Here is a 19664-nt window from a genome sequence, read left to right on the forward strand (position 1 = left end):
CAGCCCACGTTTCCTTTTTATTCATTTTCTTCTCACTTCCCCAGATTTGCCAAACAAGAAATTTATGGCCAGGTGGCATGACTCACACCTGTAATCCTAGCACTTTGGGAGGCTGAGGCAGGTGGATAGCTGGAGCCCAGGAGTTTGAGACCAGACTGAGTAACATGGCAAAACCTGGTCTATACTAAAAATACAAAAACATGAGCCAGGTGTGGTGGCATGTACCTGTAGTCCCAGCTGCTCTGGGGGCTGAGGCAGGATTGCCTGAATCTGGTAGGCAGAGGTTGCAGTGAGCCGAGATTGCGCCAGTGCACTCCAACCTGGGTGACAGAGTAAGACCCTGTCTCAAAAAAAAAAAAAAAAAAAAAAAAAAAGGAAATGTATCATGAAGAAGGAAGGGAGGAAGGGAGATGGAAAACACGGGGTAAAGATGACAGAAGAATTTCAGATTTCCCAGAAAGCATTATTACCTCCTATGGAATTTTGCTACTTTTATGTCTCTGTTTTGAGCCACTTCCCCAGTTGTCCACATGTGGCTTAAGGTCTGGGCCTAATAGTACAGGAAAAGACTCTACCATACTAAGTAATGAAATCCATACATAAATCCTTTCCACCCATTCCAGGAAAATTATAGTAGTAAAAATATTTTTCAGTAGAAAGCGTTTCATCCCTCCCTTGGTGCTTTTACACATTGACTTATAATAACACTATGAGACTGACATGTTTTTATACTGAAAAATTTCAAATGAATGAACAAATTCAGAGCAGTTAAGTGATTTGACCATGGTCACATAGTAAGTGGTAGAAGTATCACTTGAATCCAGGTCTCTTGAATCAAAGTTCAACACTCTTTTCCACCAAACTACACTGCCTCATTGTGTGATACACAGTAGTTAGATTTGCTTTATTAACAAGCCTGCTGAGCTAACTCATGCAGATCTCATCATCTAATATAACCCCTTAACCCCTTTTCTATTGAATTCATGTACATGAAGCACTCTTTACTTTTATTCATTCAGTTCATTTCATATTTGTGCAACCGTGAATTTGGACTCATTTTAGATGCTTGAATTTCTTAATGACAAGAAAAATAAACGCAGTTGCGGCCGAGTGCAGTGGCTCACGCCTGTAATCCCAACAATTTGGGAGGCCGAGGCGGGCGGATCACCTGAGGTCAGGAGTTCAAAACCAGCCTGGTCAACATGGTGAAATCCTGTCTCTACTAAAAATACAAAAATTAGCCAGGCGTGGTGGCGGACATCTGTAATCCCAGCTACTCAGGAGGCTGGAGCAGGAGAATCGCTTGAACCTGGGAGGCAGAGGGTTGCAGCGAGCCAAGATTGTGCTATTGCATTCCAGCCTGGGTGACAGAGTGAGACCCTGTGTCAAAAACAAAACAAAACACAGTTGCATTTCCAGGCTCACCAGTGTGTCAAGAGCACGGCTGATACAGGTCTATGACCTATAAAGGCCATTGGGGGAGGCCAAGGCAGGTGGATCACCTGAGGCCAGGAGTTCCAGACAAGGCTGGCCAACATGGCAAAACCCCGTCTCTACTAAAAATACAAAAAAAAAAAATTAGCCAGACATGGTGGCAGGCGCCTGTAATCCCAGCTACTAGGGACACTGAGGCAGGAGATTTGCTTGAACCCAGGAGGCGGAGGCTGCAGTGAGCCAAGATTGCGTCATTGCACTCCAGCCTGGGCAATAAGAGTGAAACTCCATCTCAAAAAAAAAAAAAAAAAAAAAAGGCCTATTAGGGGAAAAAAAATAATGGTGAGACATGAAAATAGGGCTTCAAAATCTATTTTTGCAGGGGGTCGGGGTGGGAGTAGTAATCAGGAAGATAGAATGAAAGTGCTTTGTTTTAGGCCGGGTGCAGTGGCTCACTCCTGTAATCCCAGCACTTTGGGAGGCCGAGGCGGGTGAATCACGAGGTCAGGAGATCCAGACCATCCTGGCTAACACGGTGAAACCCCGTCTCTACTAAAAAATACGAAAAATTAGCCGGGCGTGGTGGCGGGCGCCTGTAGTCCCAGCTACTCGGAGAGGCTGAGGCAGGAGAATGGCGTGAACCCAGGAGGCGGAGCTTGCAGTGAGCCGAGATCGGGCCACTGCACTCCAGCCTGGGCGACAGAGCGAGACTCCATCTCAAAAAAAAAAAAAAAAGTGCTTTGTTTTATTATTAAAATTGATTTTCTTCTTTTTCTAACTTCTATAATAACCAAAAAAGAATTGACCTTCCCTCATCAATGTGACCAAAATTTGAATGTAAGTGCAGTTTTGAGGAGCTAGGGAGAAACTGCACAGACCCAACATGATAAACCTATTGCATACATGAAAATACAGCTAACAAAATGTCATTTTACATCTTACATTTAAAAGAAATATATATTTGCAATTTGTTGGGGAGATGAACAGTAAGGAGCTCTAATATTCTTTTTTTTCTTTTTCTTTTTCCTTTTTTTTTTTTTTTTTTTGAGACAGAGTCTTGCTCTGTCTCCTAGGCTGGAGTGCAGTGGCACAATCTCGGCTCACTGCAACCTCTACCTTCCGGTTCAAGCAGTTCTTCTGCCTCAGCCTCCCGAGTAGCTGGGATTACAGGCATGCGCCACCACACCCAGCTAATTTTTGTATTTTTAGTAGAGATGGGCCTCAAACTCCTGACCTCAAGTGATCCCCCAACCTCGGCCTCCCAAAACGCTGGGATTACAGGCGTGAGCCACTGTGCCAGGCCCAGCTCCAATATTCTTAGCACTCAAGGACGCCAATCATTGCACCTGTGTTTAAGAAGGTCTTAAAAGAGATATTTTTAAAATCAAAACAAGATGTGTTATTTAAATGCTGATAAAATCAGTTGTATATATGTTATATTTTGTTTTGCTCTAGCAAAACAAATATGATGGCAGGGTTTTTTGCACAAATTAAAGTTGCCCTTAGCTGGAATAAATCATTCTTATTGACATTAGCAGCTGTGTAGTCAGTAAAGAAGGATTGTTGCTATTACTTGGTGGTATTTATAAACACTTTTATTTTCTAAGTGCTTTACAATCACTTATTGTCTAATTAATATCTAATCATCTGTTTACAAGTAATAATCACACATGTAGTGCAGTTTAATCAAAACTCCAAATACAGCCGCCATCATACTCAAGAGTGCTGTGTAAATTTTGGTCCCTTCTTTATGGGGTTTGAGTCCAGACATGCAACTGAAACAGATAATACATCAGAAAAAATATGGATATATATTCCTCACTTATATTTGAGCATAATTTGGATTCACAACTTTTGCATGCCAAATATATTATCTGAATGTCAGTGGATGAGTAAGACCATAGGTAATTTTCAACACTTAAGGGCTCAATTGCACACATATATAAAATTGTAATTTATTTAACCCACAAAATTGGATGATAGTTTATGATAAATGTCCAAGGCCAGGCACTGACTTAACATTGAAACTCTTAGTCACAATCACTGTTTCAGTCATTTTAATGAAAAAGAGCAAATGTAGCAAAGGTGGCTCAGAGACCTTCAAGGTTAATAATCTAACCAGGTTCAAGTCTACACCAAGCTACGCCCCGTATGAACACCTGCCAGTCTTAATTAGCTAACATAAGTGGATGTACTGCTGTCTCCCTTCAGTCTCCCCAAGTGTTATTCTATAAGCAATTATAGGAACCAGGAAAGGATTTTTTTAAGCAGGTGAATGATGTGCATATTAATCCAGTTTTTTTCCTTCTAGGATGAATTTTCTTAAAGTAGAATTGCTGAGTCTGAGTATTTATGTTTTTAAAACTTTTGATACATGTTTTTTTGACACTGTTATCAAATTATCCTCCAGCATGGGTGACCATATGTACATTTCTTTGTATACCCCTAAAGAGTGGTCTTTCTTGATTATTGGTGTACCATAACCAGATTTCCTCCTTGCTGTCCTACCAGGCAGTTTCCCAGTACTATAGCGAGTACTGCAGGGTCCTGAGGATTGTGCCGGGGGGCCTTCTGCATATGATGCAAATGAGCTTGATTGACAAGTGAGTCATCAGGACTGTCTGACGCCAGGAGGGATACATTCATTCGCAAGTAAACTATTATTACAATCATCGGACTTTATACTAATAGATTTTGAATGACATGGTCTCCAAAGTGATTCTTTGTCTTGCAAAATCTGCACTCAGAGTCTTTGAATGCTCAAAGAGAGACTCGGTTTAATCTTCTGTGCGTCTGTGTGTTTTCTACGGCTGCTGTAACAACATACCAGAAATGTGGTGGCTTAAAACAACACAAAGATATTATCTTAAAGTTCTGGACCAGGGTCAGAAGTCTGAAATGGGTCTCAGTGGGCTAAAATCAATGTACCTGCAGGACTGCATTTCTTCTGGAGGCTCTAGGGGAAATTGTTTCATTGCCTTTTTTTTTTTTTTTAGCTTCTAGAAGCTGCATGCATTCCTTGACTCCTGGCCTGCTTTCTTCTATCTTCAAAGACAGCAATTGCATCACTCCAGCCTCTACTTCACTGGTCACGTATTCTCTAAGTCTCCTGCCTTCCTCTTTCACTTCAAAAGACTCTTGTAATTACATTGAGTTCCTTTGGATAATCCAGGATAATCTGTCCCATCTCAAGACCTTTAACTTAATCACATCTATAAAGTCTCTTTTGCCATATAAGATAGCATATTCACAGGTTCTGGAAATTACAATGTAGACATCTTTGGGAGGCCCTTATTCTTCCTATCACATCTTCCTTAGCGTGAGCTGGGCCTCGTATCTCATCTCCAGATATTCTGGAAATATGGCTGACAGTCATTCAATTGCAGACAATTGCTAACATTGTCTACAATTTTAGTACTTAGTAATTTATGACATCCTTCTCTGTATCAGAAACAGGCATTATGTCTAGTTTGCAGATAAGAATTGGGGCTTAGAGACATTAAATAATTTGCTCAAGGTCACAGAGCTGGTCAGTGGCAGAACTGAGTTTCACATTTAGGACTGCGGGACCTCAAAGCCCCCACTCAATGCATGATGCCTTGGTATCTCAACATTTTTTATTCTCTGCTCATTCTGCTCTCTTTGGATAGCCTTCATGTTGAAAGCTTTTCATTTAGTTTGTTTGACATTTAATAATACAACCTAGCTAGATAAAAGCTTTTATTAAGTCCCTATAAATATCATATTTGACTCATTCAGTAAGTGCCAGTGCAGGATGTCATCACAAAACACACATTGAAGATGATGTCTCCACATCCTCTAATAAATCTTCCTAAAAGTGGCATCAGATGGGTTCTTCCTCTGCAATACAAACAGAAGTGGCCTCACCAGGTTTTATTCTCTGTGGGCAATGTGTAAATCTGTGAATAACAGGTGGTGATGGTGACAAATGATCTTTCCAAAAGCCCACGAGTATACAAATACCCTATTCTTGACAAAAGAGTGTCTAACACTTTAGGGGTGTCTTAGTCTGTTTTATGCTGCTATAACAGACTACCACAGAGTGGGTAATTTATAATGAACAGAAATGTATTTGTTTCATAGTTCTGGAAGCTGGCAAGTCCAAGAGCATGGTGCCAGCATCTGGTGAGGGCCTTTGTGTTCCATCATCCCATGGCAGAAAGCAGAAGGGCAAGAGAAGGCAAGAGCAAGAAAGCAAGAGGGAGTTGAACTTGCTTTTATAACAAATCCACCCTTGTGGTAACTAAGCCTCTCCTGTGTTAATGACTTTAATCCACTCATGAGGTCAGAGCCCTCATGACCTAATCACCTATTATTAGACACTATTGCATTGGGGATTAAGTTTCTAACACATAAACTTTGGGGGACACATTCAAACCATAGCAGGAAGTCTAAGTTAATCTCTTAATAAAGACGCTTATCCTCTTTGCTTTACTCTGGAAGGTTCTCAACCTTGGTTGTGCATTAGAATCACCTTAGGAGCTTTCAAAAACACTGAGGGCTGATTCCTCCTCCCTAAAGATTCTGATCTAATTGTCCTGGGGTTTAGCATCAGGGCTTTTAAAAGTTTAGAACAAAAGAAAGTTCAGAACCACTGTGATGAAGGAGCGTTGATGAGACACTTTATTCGTACATGGATTTTGACCCCAAAACTATTTGGCTCTCAAATAGAAAAAAAGGATCTCTATTTTGTTTGTATCAAGAGTAAGAAACCCTATTTGTGTATGTGTCCCAGGAAGCTGGCTATGTAAAAACTTTCAATTATCTCCAAAAGCAATCATTTTAAACACCTAGTCTACTAAAATGCCAGATGAGAGGCCATGTCAAATGACACTAAGGAGGCCGGGTACGGTGGCTCACGCCTGTAATCCCAGCACTTTGAGAGGCCAAGGCAGGCAGATCACCTGAGGTCAGGAGTTCGAAACCAGCCTGGCCAACATGGTGAAACCTTGTCTCTACTAAAAATACAAAAATTACCTGGATGTGGTGGCATGTGCCTGTAATCCCAGCTACTTGGGAGGCTGAGGCAGGAGAATTGCTTGAACCCAGGAGGTGGAGGTTGCGGTGAGCCAAGATCTCACCATTGCACTCCAGCCTGGGCAACAGGAGCAAAACTCCATCTCAAAAAAAAAAAAAAAAAAGGAAAAAAAAAACACTAAGGGTGCCTGAGAGTAGCTATATGCGGTCAATGGTCTTTCACAGAAGCCCACCCTTGCTTTGAGAAGATATTCTCTTGAGTAAGCAAGTATGATATAAGCACATCTTCAAAGAAAAATAATCCTTTATTTCTACAAAATGGTCTGGATAACCTCACTCCACCATTCAATTGCAGGAACTCAACAGGAGCAAAACCATTAGCAGTGAACCATGGCAGTCTCTAGCACATATGGTACTACCATTGCTCAAAACATTTTTGGAATAAGTCTTTGGTCATCATTTGAAAATGTGAAGATAACAGTACTCATATGAATATATAAGTTATATTATCCTTTTTTAAAAAAGATAGAAATCATCAAAAAGACTTAGGAGACTCCTGACAGCCAAAGATGAAAAGTTTAAGCATCAATAAGGATAAGAACTGCAATTGATGGAAACCCATCTAATGTTTTTCAATGCATGAGTTCATAACACTATCAAAAGAAACCCCTAAGCCTCATTTGTCTGCATTGAAGGATGCTAGAGAAAAACACATTATTTTGAAAACTGGGAAATAAGCCTTTATTTAACCTTTCCTATACAAACTGTCCCTCTAGGTCACCAAACAAGAGAAGTATCTTGTCTTAGAATGAGTAATGAAGAAGGTAAGATGGTAATGAATTACCTCCACTTTATAACCCCTAAGGAAAGATTGGGTTTAGGCACTTAGCATCAACTACTGCTAACATGACAGAGAGACAGGCAATACCAAACATTATGCACTCCTAATAGAAGTACATGTACTACCTATGAAATAGTCTGCCAAGTAAATAGAACCTGGCTTTGATCACACCTCTTGATCTGAGGCCAATTTACAGGAAATACAGAAGGGATAAAGGAGTATGTTAACACCACGGGGATGCAATCAGCAAAATCTAGATTGTGGAAAACTCTATAGAACAAACCTTGTTTCTTCAACCAAAAAATTGCAAGAAGCCTATGGATTAAATGAGATCTAAAAGACATATCAATCAATTGCAATATGTACACTGTATTATTTGAATCCTAATTCAAGATACTGTAAAAATGACAATATTTATAAAACAATTAGAAATTTGAACAATTTCTGGATGCTATGAAGGAATTATTGTTAATTTATTTAGGTATAATAATGATACTGTAGCTGCTTGAGGTCGCTCACACCTGTAATATCAGCACTTAAGGAGGCCAGGACCAGAGAATCTCTTGAGCCCAAGGGTTTGAGAACAGCCTGGGCAACATGGTGAGACTTCATCTCCACTAAAAATAAAAAAGCAAAACTAGCTGGGTGTGGTGGTGTGCACCTGTGGTCCCAGCTACTTGGTAGGCTGAAATGGGAGGATTGTTTGAGCCCAAGAGGTTGAGACGGCAGTAAGCTGTGATTGCGCCACCGCACTTCAGCCTGGGCAACAGAATGAGACTGTCTCAAAAACAAACAAGCAAACAAACAAACAGGTATTGTGTTTATGTTTTCAAAACTATTTTAGAAATATATACTGAAATATTTACAGATGAAATATGTTGTTTGGATGTGGGGAGTGGATAGAGCTCTAGATCAGTGGTTCTCAACTGGATACAATTTTGCCGCAAGGTACATTTAGCAATGTCTGGAGACAGTTTTTGTTGTCACGTCTTGGGGCTGAGGGTGCTGTAGACATCTAGTAGGTGAAGGCCATAAATGCTGCTAAACATCCTACAATGCACAGGACAGTCGTCCACTGTAAGATAATGGCTCTGCCCCGGCACCCTGATGACCTTGAATGTGTCCATAGAGGCAAAGGCTTGACGTGCAGCTCATCTGAGTGTTGGAGAACGCCATGTGATCCTCCTGGAACAAGCTCTCCTGGAACAGGGAGGCCTGTGAGGAGTTGCTCCAGGGCTATTTGTCACTCACCTCCTTATCTCCCCTGAGCAACTGTCATGAAGCAGTTTCTAATAGTCTCTTTGTTTGGGTTGGGATATGGGGCTTCCTGCCCTGCCCTTCCCAGTACAAAGTTACAGAACAGAAAAACACTTAGTTGCAATCTACAGTGGGCTCCTCAGCAATGGGAGTCGAGGTTATCTGGCCCCTTTTGTTGTAGTGTCCTTCTTTTTGGTATGTGGGACAAGCAGAGTACGAAGTTGGCACCATTGGCTACTGTTTCCTTTGCTATGTAAGTAATAAACTGTCTTAATCTAAAAGTGATTAGTTATACTTTTACCAGTCAAGTCATTCAGACCTTGCCTTGTCTTGTGTGTGCTTGACACCCACGACAAACAATTTTCTAGCCCAAAATGTCTATTATGCTGAGGTTGAGAAGCTCTAGATGAAGCAAGATTGGTCATGAGTTGATTACTGTTGAAGTAGGTGGCAAGTACATGAACAGTACAAATGGTAATGTACTATTAATGTCTTGTCTAATTTTGTGTATGCTTGAAGCTCTCCCTAATAAAAAAATTAAGAAAGATAAAAACTGGTCACCTTGCTTTTTTAGATGTATGACATTCTAAGTACATATACTGAGGCAGTATGCACAAATGCACAAACTTTGCTGTCAGATTTCTAGCTCCACCAGTAAGTTACCAACTATGTGTTCTTGAGCGAGTACTTGACCTCTTTAAGCCTCATTTTCTTCCACAATAAAATAAAACTACCAATGCCCCCTGGGGGTTTTGTGGGGATTAAATGTAAGTCAAGCGTTCAGCTGAATGCCTTAAATAAATACCTTTATTAGATCATCTTCCTTTGTTCTTTTTGCCTGCTACTTTTCAATACAGAAATGCAAAGAGCCCTTCTTGTTATCTGGACAAGTAATTTTGATATAGTCGATTTCTTTCCAAATAATTCCCTGGAAAATGTAGATAGATGGCCCTGATCTGAAGGGTTTTATTCTAAGTGTTTAAAATAGCAAACTGACCGGGCGCAGTGGCTCACGCCTGTAATCCCAGCACTTTGGGAGGCCGAGGCTGGGGGGATGACTTGAGGTCAGGAGTTCGAGACCAGCCTGGCCAACATGGTGACACCCCATCTGTACTAAAAATACAAAAACTAGCCACCGCGTGGTGGCGGGCACTTGTGATCCCAGCTACTCAGGAGGCTGAGACAGGAGAATCACTTGAACCCAGGAGATGGAGGTTGTAATGAGGCAAGATCACTCCACTGCACTCCAGCCTGGGTGACTGAGCGAGATTCCGTCTCAAAAACAAAACAAAACACACAGCAAACCCTGGAGGGCTCCAGGGGATGGGGAATGAGAAGGAATGTATATGGTGAATTCAGTAGTTCTCAGCTACTGAATGGGGGTGATTTTGTCCCACAGGAGACATTTAACAATGTCTGGAGACATTTTTGGTTGTCATGACTTGGGGAAGGGGAGAACTACTGGTATCTAGTGGTTAGAGGCCAGGGATGCTATTAAACATCCTATGTCCTATGCACAGGACAGCCCCTACAACAAAGAATTATCTGGCCCAAAATATCAGTCATACCAAGATTGAGAAACCCTGGGCTAATGTAAAGAATTATCTGGCCCAAAATATCAGTCATACCAAGGTTGAGAAACCCTGGGCTAATGTAACCAAAATTTCTTGATGAACCTTTCCTGGGTAATTAACTTTGCCTTTCTTTGTTCTTCTTACCTAACGCATACAGGTTATTAAAGACATGCTCAGGAGAAAATCAAAATGTGATTACTCTAGCTCTGTGGCCCTAATTTGTTATTCATTTCTTTATGAGAAAAAAAATCCAAGTAGTGTTCTGATTTTATTGCCTTCAAGTTTCACTTACCAAACTCAAAGCATGCACTGATTACCTTCTTAATTATTAGATTGTGAAAGCAGGGCATCACTTTATTAACTCGTGGAAAGGATGTACCATCTCCTGACAGCTCTGTAGTCTTTGTTTCCAACTATTGTGCCAATGGGGGAGGATTGAGATGAAGGGGATTCAGACACTGCTCCACAAACAGATTATATTTCTCTTGTTAAAATAGCCCATCTTTGGCCAGGTGCAGTGGCTCACGCCTGTAATCCCAGCACTTTGGGAGGTCGATGCAGACAGATCACTTGAGGTCAGGAGTTTGAGACCAGCCTGGCCAACATGGTGAAACCCCATCTCTGCTAAACATACAAAAATTACCTGGGTATGGTGGCGCACGCCTGTGGTCCCAGCTACTCGGGAACCTGAGGCAGGACAATCGCTTGAACCTGGGAGGCAGAGGTTGCAGAGAGCCGAGATCGCACCACTGCACTCCAGCCTGGGCGACAGAGCAAGACTCTGTCTCAAAAAAAAAATTAAAATTAAAAATTACTGTTGAATTAGGTGAGGGCAAGACAACTATAAAAGCTAGGGGACAACATTGCAAAACACCTAGGATTCCATTTTCAAAGTGTTTTGAAGATATCTTAAGTTTTCACTCAATTTAGAATAAACTAAAAATGGAAATAATAGGCAATGCATATGTGTCTGCCTAATGAAAAAATACAACATAGAGCTCTAATCAGTGGCCCAATCAAAGGTTTGGCAAATTAATAATATATGTATTTTAAATTTAAATAAAATGTTTAATGTATGCATTTATCATTTTTAAGTGAGTCCGCATTATACCCATTTTATTTTTCTTTTCTTTTTTGAGACAGAGTCTCGCTCTGTCACTCAGGCTGCAGTGCAGTGGCATGATCTCGGCTCACTGCAACCTCTGCCTTCTGGGTTCAATTGATTCTCTTGCCTCAGCCTCCTGAGTAGCTGGGATTACAGGCGCATGCCACCATGCCCGGCTACTTTTTGTATTTTTAGTAGAGACAGAGTTTCGCCATGTTGGCCAGGCTGGTCTCGCACTCCTGACTGCAGGTGATCTGCCTGCCTCGGCCTCCCAAACTGCTGGGATTACAGTCGTGAGCCACTGCGCCTGGCCCCATTTTATTTTTCAATTAACTGACCAACTGGTCCCCACTGTAGAGGGTAAGAAGACTTCTACTGTACTTCCTGGCGACTATAACTCTCTCCTACCTTGTATAATGGAGAAAGCCCTACAAAGTTTTTTTTATTAATTCTCCATTTTTTTGTTTTGAATTCTTTGTGTGAGACTTAAGAAAGTCCTTCATTTGCCACCCTAAGGTAAGATGTAATAACCACGTGGAAAAAAATTTATGAGGCAGGTAGGTGCACAAGTCTTACCTATCTCTCTTCGAGACTGCCCCAGCCCCTGCCCACCTCTGAGAAAGCTGAGGAGTTGTTGAAGGTTGAGTCTGCCATCTGTGGTATCTCTAGGTGGGTCTCGCCCGGCCTTCAGACATCAGAAACCTCTAACAACCCTGGGAGTCTGGCAGGGTTGAGGTGGAGAGCCTTGTAAACAGTGATCACAACATCTGTGTTGCTAGTGTTAATGATAACGTCAATCAATTTAGAGGCTGGAGCCAAGTTGGAGTTGGTCCATCCAACATTGATCCATGTCTCACTCAAAATCTGGGTTGAAACCCACTCATTCTCCTGAACAGCCTAGAGATGACCTTAGATGGACAAACTCAGGAGTTTCTCTGGGCAAGGAGGATACAGAATAAACAGTGATTTAACTTCCTTTCACTCATTCAATAAACATTTACTAAGCATGTTGGAAGTCATGCATCCAAGATAAATGTGATCATCTCCACTCTCAAAGGTTATATAGAACAAGAAGATATATGTAAAGATATATGTAGGACGAACTCTTAAAGATTGATTTTTTGGTAAATATAATGGTACTATTAAAAATTATCATGTTAGTCTTTGCTTTCAGAAGAAATTATCATTAAGTTATTCTGTACTTTTATTTATGACTTACATCAATGGAGCTAAGAAAAACAGCTTTGAAACAGGATTATTTTTCTCTTTCTCCTGGGCCATATTTACTAATTTTTAAATTTTCGTTTCTCTTTCCTTGTGTGTGTGTGTGTGTGTGTGGGTAGCGAGGGAGAGAGAGAGAGAGAGAGAGGCAAAGAGAGATAGAGAATTTGTAGTTCATGGAAAGACAAAGAAAACTTTAAAATGTTCTAATACCTGGGGCAGGACTGATATAAAAATATATTTCACTTCTTGAGGCCTCATTGTGAGAATGGGGCAAAATTAATTTTATGCCAGTTGCACCATTTTCTTTACCCCATAGTATTTGAGAGCTGGCTCCAAGTCCTTGAGAATAAAGGGCAAAAATAAGAGAAACTAATAAGACTTATTTTCTCTCACATTGTTCCCAGCACTGGGAAGACTGGGGAAACCCCAGATTTCACAAGAGACACAAGTCTAGCCTCTCACTCCACATCTGCTTGCATGGTAATTGGGCCATTTCAGGGAGCCATAGAGGAGTTAGGGAAGGCATGGTCACCAAGACTTGCCTTAGAGGACCACAGTGGGTAGGGATCTAGGGTCTGCCAGGGAGAGGTTAGTGCACTCTAGAGAGCCAGATTCACGTCGCTTCTCAGCCTTTTGGCTAAGATCAAGTGGAGAGCCAGATTCAGAATTAGCCTCTGCTCCACCTGTCAATGTTCAGAGTGAGAACTATCAGCAGAGCAGACTACGGCAGTGATTATACATCCACTAAGTGAGTTAAGAGGACTCTTGAATCAGCCTACCCCATAGTTTCTGAAGGAGACAAAACTGTGTTGGGTTAGCTTGAAGGCTGTGCACATACGCACCTGTAATATTAGGGCTCAGGTAGAGGAATTACAGGGAGATAGATAAGAGGAAAGAAGGCCTATTGATGTTTGGAACAAAAGGTAAAAATAAGGCTGGATGCAGTGGCTCACGCCTGTAATCCCAACACTTTGGGAGGCCGAGGCTGGCAGATTACTTGAGGTCAGGAGTTCAAGACCAGCCTTGCCAACATGGTGAAACCCCGTCTCTACTAAAAGTACAAAAATTAGCTGGGCATGGTGGTGGGTGCCTGTAATCCCAGCTACTCAGGAGGCTGAGGCAGGAGAATCGCTTGAACCCAGGAGATGGAAGTTGCAGTGAGCTGAGATCGCACCACTGCACTCCAGCCTGAGCAACATAGTGAGACTCCATCTCAAAAAAAAAAGGTAAAAATATAACATCTCCTTTCCCTTTAAGTGGCTTTTAAAAAATGTTCGGATATCTAAGCTTCATAAATTTGGAGAGTTTTAAGTTGTTCAGTTCCTTCCAAATAAGGACTAAATATTTAATGTACATTTACATTGTTTCTATTAATTTTTCTTTCCTCACTATGGCTAAAAATTTTCCTTAAAGAAGACAAGGAAGGGACAAACCATATCCTTTTATGCTCACTGGTAAATTGAGGAATTGGGTTTTATTTTTGCTAAAAAGACAGGGCATTAATGTTTGCTATGACCAGTCCCAGCAAGCTGTAAGAAACCACCTCCGCTAAGGATATTATGGAAATGCAAGTGCCATTCGTCTCTAATAACTCAACATTCTCTCTTCTCTCCTACTTATTACCTAGAACCAGCATGGGACCTGGAACATGTGCCCCACAGATTTGAGGACTGATTGAGCTAACTGATGACTGGTGCCTGGGAAGGCAGCATGTTTGCCACCCCGTTCTCACTTCTGAAGGAGCTGAAAGATTTAGTTTCCAAAGCCTCTGGCCAGATCACACTCCCCCTCCCCACAAGTGAATGCCTGGGAATCATCTCTTTCTCACAGATAGGAAGCCCTTATCTCACCGTGAAGACTTGGCAGCAAAGACTGGTAAAGAGGAAAGAACGAACTGGGAGTCAGTTTTCCATTTGATAAATGTATTCACTGTAGAAAATCGGAGTCCACTTCAATGAATGGTCTCTTGAAAGAACTGTCTCTGTCAGTCAATCAGCAGATATTTATTGAACCCTTACTTCATACCAGGCACTATGCAGGGCCCACAGGAGTACCTTTTCCAGGGAATCATAGAATATAGTGGAAGAAGTGAGGGCTTTGGAATTAGATCTTGAACCAGTCAAAATTTCAGTGTGAAAGTGTTTTATGCTAGCATTTTACTTTATGATCCAAAAGAAGGGAGGAAGGTAAACCGCCCTCCTTGACTTTGGATATAAACCAAGTAGTATAAAATGATTTCACATAGAATTTTGAAATAGCAGAAGGGTTGCTAGAAATAACTAGGCTAACCACATTATTTCCTACAAGGGCACCTTCGGGGATCCCTGTTTTAATGAATAAATAAAAATGATGTGTAATTATCATATCAATTGCTTGCATCTAAGTGAGTGCTTCTGGAGTTATTTGATGGTGCTTAAAAATCTGTGGTCTCTGAAGTGCATTTAACCATCTTCTTAACTGTTATCTATATTATTAATTTGCAGATCAAAGTTAACTTTGTGCTATGCAAATGAGGGGACTTCAAATGAATGAGATTTTACTGTAAAATTTAAAATCCATATTACTTGGAACAGAACTGCAACATATTTTGAAGACATGCCTCAACATATCTAAAAGAGATATTATGGTTTAAAGCAGAATTTTCTGCAATGATGGAATATTCTATATCTGCGTTGTCCAAACCAAATAGTCACGAGCCACATATAACTACTGAGCACTTAAAATGTGGCTAGTGTCAGTGGCTCATGCCTGTAATCCCAGCACTTTGGGAGGCCAAGGTGGGCAGATCATGTGAGGTCAGGAGTTCGAGACCAGCCTGGCCAACATGGTGAAACCCTGTCTCTGCTAAAAATACAAAAATTAGCTGGGTGTGGTGGCGGGCGCCTGTAATTCCCAGCTACTCGGGAGGCTGAGGCAGGAGAATCACTTGAACCCAGGAGCCGAGATCATGCCATTGCTCTCCAGCCTAGGTGACACAGTGAGACTCCGTCTCAGAAAAAAAAAAAAAAAAAAAAAGTGGCTAGTGTGACTGAGGAACTGAATTTTAAATTTTAATTAATTAATTTTAAAGTAATTAAAATTCAAATTTAAACAGCTGTATGTGGTTAGCGGCTACCTTATTCAACAGTATAGATTTAAAGAAAAAGTGAAATTGGATGCTGGGAACCCAAATTCCAGCTCTATCCTTGCTATCTTGGACAATTAACCTCTGCGAGCTTCAATTTTCTCACTTGAAAATGGGAATATAGGCTAGGGCTCAGTGGCGCATACCTGTAATCCCAGTGCTTTGGGAGGTTTAGGTGGAAGGATCGCTTGAGGCCAGGAGTTCAAGACCAGCCAGAGAAACACAGCAAAACCCCCATCTCTACAAAATATTTAAAAATTAGCCAGGTGTGGTGGTGCATGCCTGCAGTCCTAGCTCCTTGGGGGGCTGAGGCAGGAGGATCACTTGAGCCCAGTAGTTTGAGGTTACAGTCAGCTATGATTCCACCACTGCACTCGAGCCTGGGCAACAGAGTAAGACCTTGTCTCAAAAAATATATATAAATAATATCTACAGCACAGTGTTTGGAGTAAGAGGAATTGAGGTGATGTTTGGGCATTCTCTTATTTCCAGATAAGTACCAACCAAGTACCAAAATTAAATATGTGGAAAATAAACACTCAACTCTCTTATTTAAAGGTAGTTTCCATTCCCTGAGAGCTATAAAAGATTATTAAGTTCATGAGTATTTCCACCTTTCAGATTCAATATTTAGCAGCAATGCTTATAACTATTGGCTGTTAAGTAATACCACCAGCAGTAACCAGAAATGGTCGTGTGTCAGCTTGGGGGTATCAGTCTATGGTACACAAAGGGCTGGTAGTCAGAAAGTTTAATTTACAGAAGTTGTGCCTGCCTGTGTGAGAAAAGTACACTGAGAATCAAAAAGCATGAGAAAAATGTTAATAAAATCACTTCTTTATTATTGTTACCATTAATAATGTAATCCATTTTAATTGCTCAAGGAGGTTAAATAAGCCTATTCAATTTAATAGAGAAATCAAGGCACAAATTAGCAGCATAGGCAAATGGTCAGGAGCTTGAGTCCCTTTGTTGAATATAATTACATAAAATAAGCCATGGAAAGTACTTAGCCCGGGGCATGTCACCCTAAAATGTCAACTATTATAATAATGATAAGTGATACATTTGGGAGACCATGAAATTAGAGGCCTTTGTCTATTTTCAATTTGCAAAAGGTATCGGAATACAGAGTGATGTTTGCACAGATTTAATTCTACATGACTGGAACATAGAAGAATTATCTCAACTTTCCATACCTGCACCAGTCCAGAACTGAATCTAGTTGTTTTTTTGCAACAGAGTCGCACTCTGTTACCCAGGCTGGAGTGCAGTGGCATGATCTTGACTCACTGTAACCTCCACCTCCTGGGTTCAAGCAATTCTCCTGCCTCAGCCTCCCAAGTAGCTGGGATTACAGGTGCCCACCACCATGCCCGGCTAATTTTTTTGTATTTTTAGTCACGAGGGGGTTTCACCATGTTGGCCAGTCTGGTTTCGAACTCCTTACCTCAAGTGATTTGCCTGCCTCGGTCTCCCAAAGTGCTGAGATTACAGGTGTGAGCCACTGTGGCTGGCCCGAATCTAGTTATTTTGATACCACTTCAAATCTAATTTTGAAATGAGGCATGAATGAATGAATGAATGAATCAATCAATCAATCAATGCCTCCTGATTCCCCCATTAACTCAATACAATCGGCTAGTAAAACTCACGAGTCTTCAATATACAGTACAAATTTCTCCAAATTTAAGATAACATGGAGGCGACTGGGAAGGGACCAACTGGGCGAAATGATCAATCAGTCATGTAGCTCAAGTGTCTGCTAGATATGAACCTAGACTACTTTCTGAGGAATATGGTGCTTAAACCAGCCACCCATATCCATTCCAAGGCGCATGAGAAGGTTTTGAAGGGATGCTGGTACAGGAGAGACCAGGGCCTGTGTCCATTCTCAGGGCAGTGGAGTGAAACCAGCTTCACCGTTAAGCAGAGAAACTCCCTCTGCTTCGTTGTTGGGAAGCTGCCTCTGGCCCTCAATCTCTTCTTCACATCATCTGGGGTCCTTCTTAACACTTTGTCCCACTGCCTAAACTTTCTCCATCTAGAACTCATTCAGTTTAACAAGGTTCCCCTTGAAATACGTTCTCCGGGCACCCTCTCCCCAAGATAAAAGACCATATACGGTGGTCTCACTTATGTGACAGTTGCATAACACTGAATTCAGAAACGGATAGTCTTCACTTGAGGTCAGGAGTTCGAGATCAGCCTGGCCAACATGGTGAAACCTCGTCTCTACTAAAAGTACAAAAATTAGCTGGGCATGGTGGTGCGCACCTGTAGTCCCAGCTACTCGGGAGGCTGATGCAGGAGAATCGCTTGAACCCGGGAGGCGGAGGTTGCAGTGAGCCGAGATCATGCCATTGCGCTCCAGCCTGGGCAGCAAGAGCGTAACTCCATCTCAGAATAAAAGGAATGGATATTCTAATCAGGATTTTGTGACGTTTCTACTAGGAGAATTTCTCATTTCAAACGATAAAAGAACATTTTGTTAAAACATTTCTGCAATACCCTCAGGTTCCCATAGCATATTGATCTGACCTTTTTTTTTAGTAAGAAAATTTGTTCTTGTCATCTAAGTCTATCCAGGGAGCTGACATACTCTGCAAAGGGATAAAGAAATATTAGTCGCAATTTGTTTTTCTTTGTTTTTTTTTAAATCGCCTTAAGATGGAGAAGATAATATTTCCATTTTTAGTGTGACTATTAATTAGCACAGATTCATTACACTCGCAGATACATAGGACTTTACTTTTTGAACTGACTTTGATATTCAATAAGGCAAAAATCAATAAGAAAGTATTCACATTACCTTGCGCCACAATTGTGGAGCGCGATTGTCCTCTGCCATGATGCACTCCTGATGGCCTACCATGCCTGCTCCTGATCTTTTTATCTTCTCTAGAGGCCTCCTCCCTTTGGAGTTCTTTTGAGTCACAGGATGAAATTTTTGTTGCTCACTTGACCAAAGGTCAAGCAGACTCTCTGTGCCCAGCGCTCAAAGATAAGCTGGGAGGAGCTCGAAGTGTCCCAGTTATTGAATAAGGAGAGATTTGAGTTGCTGGACACTCTTGCTTTACTTACCACAAGCCTCCTCTTGTCCCCTCTGGGCTGTTGTTCATTGACAATTGCTGTGCTCTGAACTAGCGCTATGATGACCTGTTGTGCGGGGACAGGCAGGTTGTGGTGAAAGCTGCAGTCGTGAAAAAGGCTATTGTTTAATCTACCCCGTCCCTCGCTGAAGCTATGGCAACGAATTCCGTTGGTGAATTAACTATGTCATTGTGCACTGGCTCAACTGATTATGCTCCTGGAATGACAAACATTTTCTCTCTTTTTTTCAAGACAAACAGTGACCGAGACCTTGAAGTGTTAATATACAACTCAGCACTTTCTTTAAATACGAGAATAAAGACGGAGAAAATAAATCTCTCAAACATACTTTAATTGATTCTAATAAACATTTTATCCCTTCCAAGGAGCTATTCTCAGCACCATTGATAATGAATTTGTGCATCTTAACTATGTGGAGTCTTCGGAATTTGTGTTAAGGTAATTTTCTCTCAGATAACTCTGTGTTAAAAGAACTCTTTAAATATGCATGTGCTTCAGCCTTTCTGAGAACAAGATTCTTTTTAAATCTGGCTGCACCAAAGGGCTATGGAAACTTTGGCTGCAGACTGTTACCTCAGTTTAGAGGGAAGGCAGCTGGTCCACCTAAACTCACCTTTGCCAAGTAAAGATATCCTTTGTCCCATCCTAGCAGGAAAACTCTTAGAATGCTTTCTCCTCTATTTCAAGCTCCAGGACAGTAAAACGTGCCTGATAGGTCAAAGGATGCTTTTCAGACTCCCTCACCCCTCCCCACCATTCATTCATCCTATACCTTCTCCATCTGGGTACCCTGACAATTGCTGGGGGAGCTCTGCCGGTGGCCACTCTGTTTCCTAGCGTGGTAGTGTATAGTGTTCTGACTTGCTAAGTTGGAATCACATTTCCCAGGATCCCCTTCCCTGAAGGCTTTGGGTTAGAGTTGACCAAAAGAAGAATTTGCATAAGATATGGGAGGTGGGAGTGAAGTAGGAGCGGTTACTTTCCAAAGGTTGT

The 19664-nt window shown here is 41.4% G+C and overlaps 1 protein-coding gene across 1 annotated transcript in view; it reads right to left on the reverse strand.

Moving 5' to 3' along the window:
- The window catches only part of PCYT1B (phosphate cytidylyltransferase 1B, choline), a 116048-nt gene extending 97325 nt beyond the window's left edge, over window positions 1-18723 (reverse strand). The window contains exon 1 of the mRNA XM_055268144.2: window positions 18370-18723. Within this exon, the coding sequence (XP_055124119.1) occupies window positions 18370-18432 (63 nt within the window). The 5' untranslated portion in view covers window positions 18433-18723. The remainder of the gene's footprint in view (window positions 1-18369) is intronic.
- Between the last annotated feature and the right edge of the window lie 941 nt (window positions 18724-19664).

The sequence above is a fragment of the Symphalangus syndactylus genome, chromosome X (assembly GCF_028878055.3).
Source record: "Symphalangus syndactylus isolate Jambi chromosome X, NHGRI_mSymSyn1-v2.1_pri, whole genome shotgun sequence".
Classification (NCBI taxonomy): Eukaryota; Metazoa; Chordata; class Mammalia; order Primates; family Hylobatidae; genus Symphalangus; species Symphalangus syndactylus.